The sequence below is a fragment of the Thunnus albacares genome, chromosome 22, assembly GCF_914725855.1.
Source record: "Thunnus albacares chromosome 22, fThuAlb1.1, whole genome shotgun sequence".
Classification (NCBI taxonomy): Eukaryota; Metazoa; Chordata; class Actinopteri; order Scombriformes; family Scombridae; genus Thunnus; species Thunnus albacares.
Genome location: NC_058127.1, coordinates 2,053,827 through 2,061,341, shown reverse-complemented (window position 1 = coordinate 2,061,341; position 7,515 = coordinate 2,053,827). Strand labels below are relative to the sequence as shown.

Below are 7,515 nucleotides of genomic sequence, written 5' to 3'. Positions count from 1 at the left end.
ACTTTATTATTAATTATTCTACCATTATAATGTCCACACTGGTTCTCTTCAGTATGGACTAAAGGTACGTATTGAAACTGAAATGTCTGCATTCAAGTGAATGAAAATATTGACAAATCAGAAGATTAATCTTGAGTAAATGAGCTGCACAAACAGCCCGCAGATTCACATTAACGCAGTATTGATAATAAATCGTAGTAGTGATGATGAAAAAAAGGGGGATTATGGATTCTCATGGCGGACGCACTGGCATCTGATTGGCCCGAGGTGACAGGCTGCGGGCCAATCAGAGTGCACGTTGCGGTAGGCTGCCGCTCCTAGCAACAAGAGGGAACTTTTCTTTTTTTTTTTTTTTTTTTGAAGCTGCCGGAAACGATAAATGTGGACACACACATGAAAGTTCAAGGTACTGAAGTATTTCTCTCCACTCTACCACATTTCAGAGAAAAATGCTTCACTTTTTACTCCACTGCATTTATTTACTCATATTTTACCAGCAGTGAAAAGTAATTGTATCAGTAATTGATACCAGAATTGTATCAGTAAATGTTTTTACTTTCCGCCACTGATCATCATCATCAGATGTCACCACTGCTACATGAGAACAATAATAAGCAAAAAGAGCCTCAGAACCAGGTAATATTTCTCAGTCTACAGCAGACAAACACAAAAATCAGTTTATACACCATGTGGTTGGTCAGCAGTAGACTGGTGGCGCCATCTACTGGTGGAAAAAGTACTGAACATTAAACTGAACTGTAACTACAGAGCATCTAATGGGCAGCAGAGGGAGAAACAGATTCATGCTATTGATTTAATAATGTGTGTTCATAGATTACTTAATTAGTGCTCTTGATTTATCTATTTTGAATTTCCCCTGTAACATCAGTCGCTTCTTGATCCACCGATGGTTTTGTAAATGACTTTACTCTGGGTCAGCAGAAGAAAGTAGGAAGGAGAAAACAATGACGTGATGATGTGATGAGGTGTCGAGTGTAAAATATGACTCAGGTTTTATCACAAAGAACAGAAAGACAAGCGTTCAATCAAACACAGTGATTTCAGTCAGAACGTCTGAATTTACAGCAGATTTTCCGCAACTAGAAAACATTTTTATTATTTGACCTTTTTTGCTGAAACAGAACAATATGAGGGAACTTTGAATTCCTACTACCAACTTAATTCCTATTACTAAAACACTATAAAACTATATGTTGAAGGGACGTTTGTGGTGAAGCTTATTATTCCATCCGTAGAATGAAAACAATAATCAAATATTATTAACGAACACTATTAACGGGAGACCACAGGACAACTTAAACATTTATATATTGACCTTTTCCATTATTGTGTTACTGTTGGAGACAGCAGTGAAAAAATAGTATAATAATCACTTTTTAAAGTCAAAGAGAAGCTTTGATACAAGTGAACGCAGCATCAACACGCTGACTGGATGAGTCCCGACTGTACAAAAATGTAAATAAACAAGTCTTACATGTTTGTTCAGTGCCGTAAAGAATCAGATTTATACAAACAATGTGTGTTGTAGAAGAATAAAAATAGAACTATAGTACGGTAATAATAAATAATGAAATAAACAAAGTAGTACTAAAATTAAATGAAAAATGTAACATCTATTCACAGAATGGAATAGTTTTGAAATGGGATATAAAACTTAATTAAGTTACGTAACAGTAACATTATACATTATAATAAATAATAATAAAGAGTATGTAAGGAATGAAAGACAAACTTGAGTTTGGGTAGTTTCATTGATATGTTTTTTTCTTAAATCGGCTATAATGTATATTTCTTATATTCAAGGATTCAAGAACCTTAATTGTCATCTTACTACAGTAACATTTTCACTTTTCAGGTTCAATTTCTGCATATGAAGATATAAAAGTGTGTTTCCCGAGCTTGGTGAAAAGGTAGCATTAATGCAATAAAAAAGGCATTGAAACTTTGGAGGAATTTCGAGTCAAAACAAACCTCACAAACCTCAGACTCTGCATGTTGTTACTGGCTGGTGGCTACACATCCACTGCCCAGAGGTTGACAGAAATGTCCTGAACACAGCAATATAATAAGAAAATACAGTCAGAGGGCAGAGCCAAATTTACATAACTGTATCACCAGGGGACTATGTTCCAATACAAGCACTGAGTTAGGTTAGTCAATTAAACAAAGACAAAACTGAAGTAATTGTTTTTGGAGCCAAGGAAGAACAAGTAGAAGTCAGCATTCAGCTTCAATCGATAATGTTAAAAACTACAAACCAAGCCAGAAATCTTGGTGTTGTCATGGACTCAGACCTGAATTTCAACAGCCACATTAAGACAATTACAAAGTCAGCCTACTATCACCTGAAGAATATATCAAGAATTAAAAGACTTTTGTCTGAGCAGGATTTGGAAAAACTGGTCCATGCATTTATCTTCAGTAGACTTGACTACTGTAATGGTGTCTTCACAGGTCTCCCTAAAAAATCAATCAGCTGCAGCTGATTCAGACGCTGCTGCTCGAGTCCTCACTAAGACCAAGAAAATGGATCACATTACTCCAGTTCTCAGATCTTTACACTGGCTTCCTGTCTGTCAAAGAACTGATTTTAAGATACTGCTGTTGGTTTATAAAGCACTGAATGGTTTTTGATCTGCTGCTTCATTATGAACCATCCAGACCTCTCAGGTGGTCTGGATCAGGTCTGCTTTCTGTCCCCAGAGTAAAAACTAAACATGGAGAAGCAGCTTTCAGTTTTTATGCTCCACATATCTGGAACAAACTCTCAGAAAACTGCAGGTCTCCTGCAACTTTCAGTTCTTTTAAATCACAGCTGAAGACTTTTCTGCTTTTATATTCTATCTTAATGCCTTTTATGCTCTATGTAAAGCACTTTGAATTGCCTTGTTGTTGAAATGTGCTATACAAATAAACTTGCCTTGCCATCCACTGCCCCCTGCCTTCTGGGTATCCTCTGGAACAGAAAAGGCTGAGGGTGCAAACGCTGACAGAAAACATGGCTTGGACTCCGTTAGGCATTCCTCTGCTTCTTTCTAGGCCACAACGTGATCCAGGAAAGGGGTCATGGGCCTGTTCAAGGCCTTGTACCTCTAGTGTCCACAGTTAAATGTCGTTTGCTGTGTTTGCACCTTGCACTTGATCTTTAGCTTTGTGTGTTTGTGTGTGTATTTTCACCACCACTTTGCAGTTCTCCCCTAAATTCTCCCTGTCTTGGTAGACAGCGATCTCCCTCCCCCCTGACTAGTAGTTCTTACTTTACACAGTGCCCCTTTGTATTTTTGGTTGTAGTGCTTCCTGACATTTTTTTTACATGATTTTAATTGTCATCAACATATTTGTTCCCGTACCTTGTTTTTAGTAATGATTGTGATTAGGTCTTCTTATTATATTTAACAAACATAATTGTTCTTAACCTTGGAAACCTTTTCTCTGCTGTATCCTTCATGTTGTATGGGTTAAAATAACTGTCTGAGATGGTTAAATCCTCATAACCTGGTCACAATATGAAACACTATCTGCTCTCCACGGATTTGATACACCTTGAGAAACACAGGTTCTGTCAACAGTTAACACAAAGATCAAAACAGTAAAAGCATGTTCCAGATGATTCTCAAAACTCTTCATCTGTTGATTTCTGCATATCAAAGTTATCTCCTTCAGCCATATAACAACCACTGTAACATCCTCCCTGCTTGGATTAAACATATTGTGTGACAAATCCAAAATCAGCATGATGCAGTGATGAGGAACATTAACCGGAGCTTTGTTATTGTTATTACAGCAGCAAAGAACAGGCAGGAGTTTATCTAAACTTCAACACAGATTTAACTGTTTAAATGAAGAATATCTTCATCACAGGCTGAGAATGTCTTAATATAAGTCTCGACATGACTCAAAGGTGCCAGCAATTGTTGTGCCATTCATTGTGGAGTGGTTTCCAGATGTGTAAGTGAAATGAAGCTGCCATGGGATAAACTTGTGGGACTTATGACAAGTGGTGCATCAACAATGTTTGGTCAAAAGAGTGGACTGGTGGGCAGGGTTCAGAGGATGTGGGAGGAACTATATTTATCAATGTTGGCTAGAAACTTTGTCCAAGTTTTACATTTTGGCCCACTGTGTATTTGAGTTTGGACACCCCTGCTCTATTTGATGTTAAGTATTTAACCAACAGGTTAGCTGTCAGCTCAGAAACCATCAAATGATCCTCTACAATCAGACTGATCATCATCATCACACATCAACACTGTCGATCTCTGTGAACACTTTCCTGTGAACTGCAGACCAAACCACAAATTGGCTGCACTGGCCCACGCAGCGGAAACACTAGTTTTCACTTCTCTGACAGAACAATCAAAGAATTTGATGTCACATCAGCGAGAGGTACAATGAGACAAACATCTCTTCTCCGGCTGCTCCGTAAGTACAACCTGTCTGTCCAAACTTCAATAAGTGCATGTTTAAAATGTCTGAGTAAGATGTAACTAACATTACTGACAGATACAATTCATTATGTTCATAAAATATTTATCACTTTACACTAATGCAACCTTTGACAGCATGAAATGACATCACTAAGAGAAAACTGCATGTTAAACAGTTAATGTGTATTTTATTTATGTGTATTTATTCTCCTAATTGTATCTGTTCTGACTGTGGGTCATGATAACTCTTGTTGTAGAGATTTATAAGCGCTGTACATGTGTTCTTAAACTTAACACAGCTGACAAACACATTCATATTTAGAAAATCACAATAAACTCATCTTCAGTCTGGAAGATACTGTGAGTATTGTGTGTGGACTCTGAGGTAAAGAGTTGTTCTGTATGGTTTCAGTAAAACTTCAAACTAACCTGAGTTTCATTTCTCTTTAGTTCTGAGCTTACTGCTGTGCTGCACAACAAACCAAGGTTAGTAAACTTCTTCTATGACAATCTGAAAGCCACTGACTCTGTCTGAGACACCCTGAGAGGAAAGTTAGAGCTGAGGACAGAGACTTTAGTTCAGACTGATGATAATACGAACGCACAAAATCAGAATATCCACAACTAACACAAGTTCTTCTTGGCAGAGGGAGTTATGCATATGAGTCATTCTTCTGTAGACGGAGATGTGTGGAACATGCTTTCTGTGTGTCTTTGCTCTTACTGGTTTGAATGGGAGATTCCTTCTGTGGATTCAGGATATTTCCTTCATGTGGTCTGTACATAGTTCTCTGTGATATGGCACATGAATGAAATTTATTCTTTTGCTTTATGTTTGTCTTCTTATGAGATGGACATAAATAATTTTTTTCAATTTATTATTTTTTAATTATGATGATATCATATGGGTAGCTCCCTCTGCCACCAAGGATACAAGCTGCCTCTGAATAATAATAATAATAATAATAATAATAATGATAATAATAATAATAATAAGAAGAAGAAGAAGAAGAAGAAAGCACCTGTTGTACTGGCCCTTTAAATCACCTACTTCCGGTCATGTCCATCAGTCACGTGACTCTTTCGAACCAACGAAGGTAAAGCAACATGGAAGACGGTGGTTAAAGACCCCAAATAATCATTGTTTTCAATTTATTATTTTTGGATTATGATGACTCATATGTGTGGCCCCCTCTGCTGGAAAGAACTTGTCATGTCAGTTGTGGATGTCTATAATTAAGCCCACCCGCTGCAGAGAGTCTGAGTTTGGGATAATGTGAGTACACAACTCCTCTCTGTCTCTCTCTCTTTTCTATCACTGACTTTTTCATCCTGCTTTTCTGTGAATTTTCTGTTTTTGTTGAAATCTTTCAGAGATAACAGCAAAGTCTGGAGATGATGTCACTCTGCATTGTCAGAGTCGTCCCAGAGATGAAGCCATCTCACTGTTAGGGTGGATCAGACCTGACCTGAAGGAAGATGGTTACGTCTTCTTCTTAAGAGAGAACCGACCATATGAACACTACCAGCATCCATCTTTTCGTGGTCGAGTGCAGCTGAGAGATCCAGAGATGAAGGACGGAAACGTTTCTGTGATTCTGAAGAACGTCACCATCAACGACACTGGAACATACGAGTGTCGTGTTTCTGTGAACAGCAAAGGACGCAGAAAGAGAGCCACACCAGAGCTCATCTGCACCATCAACCTGAAGGTTTGTAGAGTTTGTAGAGGTGAAACATCATCTACCTGACAGCTGTTACCTCACACCTGTTTCTGCTCTGCAGGTCACACAGCTCTAAACACCTGGACTGAAGGAGACAAGGATGGAAACATGAGAGGACATGTTGGACTCATAGTTGGACTGTCAGTTGCTGCAGGTGTGATTGTTGTTGGTTTTGTGATCTTCATGATCTATAAAAGAAATAAGAATTCATCCCTCCCTCCTGCTGAGGAAGCAGGTGACCAACAGATGTCTGAAATGTAAACAGTAAATGTAAAATGAGCCTCATCACTAGTTACCACGGTGACTGACTCAGTTCAGAGTTTAGGTGTAATAGTAATAGTTGCCCAAATGTATCAAATGCTTCAAAACTGAACTGTTGTCAATGCAGTTGCTTCATATTGATTCAGTGCTGCAGAAAACTTTGTTTCCTCGTCACCATTGAAGATGTTTACAACCACTGCAAACACTGATGATTAATTATTCTTGTGATTTCTGTGGTTTAAACAAAGAAACAATTTTTCACTTATTTTTACATTGTATGTATTCCAAAATATTTTGGAATGATATGCAAAACTTTCTATCTAGAAAAACAGGTCAAATGGTCATGCTTTCTGGTATGTTAGCTTTTTAATCCAACTGTTTATGATTTTTGGCAAATTCCACGTACATAAAATGAAATGGACCAATAGGAAACCAAGTTTTACCTTATTTCTAGTTGATATTAACCTCTATTATAACTCTATAGTCAAGATGACAAATAGAAAAACAGCAAAGACCCAAACAATATTTGAAACATATAAAATCGACTGTATCACTTAATTATTAACCTATGCCCCTTTATTTATTTGTTTACTTCCCTATGTATTATTTTGCTTTTAATGAATGTAAAGGCTTCTTGCACAATCCCTTTTCTGAAAGCTTTTTAATGTCATAACTGAATTCCCTGGAACTGTTTCCTCTTTTTGTTCTGTAACCTTGTTTGTTACTGTTGATTCAATTTGACCGTTATCAATAAAGTTTAAAAAATAAATAAATAAATAAACAACACACTCAACTCACAATCAAAAAAGCTGGGTGATGAATCATTAAAGTATAAAATTGAACAAAGAATGGAATCAGGACAGCACTCCTAGTCAACAGATTTTAATTTGAATTGACTTACAGATGTTTTGGGCCAGGCGTGCCCTTCTTCAGGGTTTATACTGGCAACCAATACAACTCAACAGGACTTAATTATAGACATCCATAATCCAGGGATGTACATATGAGTCATTCTGTAGATGGAGACGTGTGGAACGTGCTTTCTGAGTGTCTTTGCTCTTAATGGGAGATTCCTTCTGTGG

The 7,515-nt window shown here is 37.4% G+C and overlaps 1 protein-coding gene and 1 long non-coding RNA gene across 2 annotated transcripts in view; both read left to right on the top strand.

Annotated features, from left to right (window-relative positions):
- Positions 1-367: 367 nt before the first annotated feature.
- The window catches only part of LOC122974207 (Fc receptor-like protein 5), a 310,470-nt gene continuing 303,322 nt past the window's right edge, over positions 368-7,515 (top strand). Inside the window, exons 1-3 of the mRNA XM_044342178.1 lie at positions 368-406; positions 4,199-4,443; positions 4,899-4,934. Of these exons, the coding sequence (XP_044198113.1) occupies positions 4,413-4,443; positions 4,899-4,934 (67 nt within the window). The 5' untranslated portion in view covers positions 368-406; positions 4,199-4,412. The remainder of the gene's footprint in view (positions 407-4,198; positions 4,444-4,898; positions 4,935-7,515) is intronic.
- On the top strand, positions 5,699-6,883 carry LOC122974293. Its single transcript, XR_006400287.1, has 3 exons — positions 5,699-5,724; positions 5,823-6,160; positions 6,234-6,883. It is a non-coding gene; the product is annotated as an uncharacterized LOC122974293 (long non-coding RNA).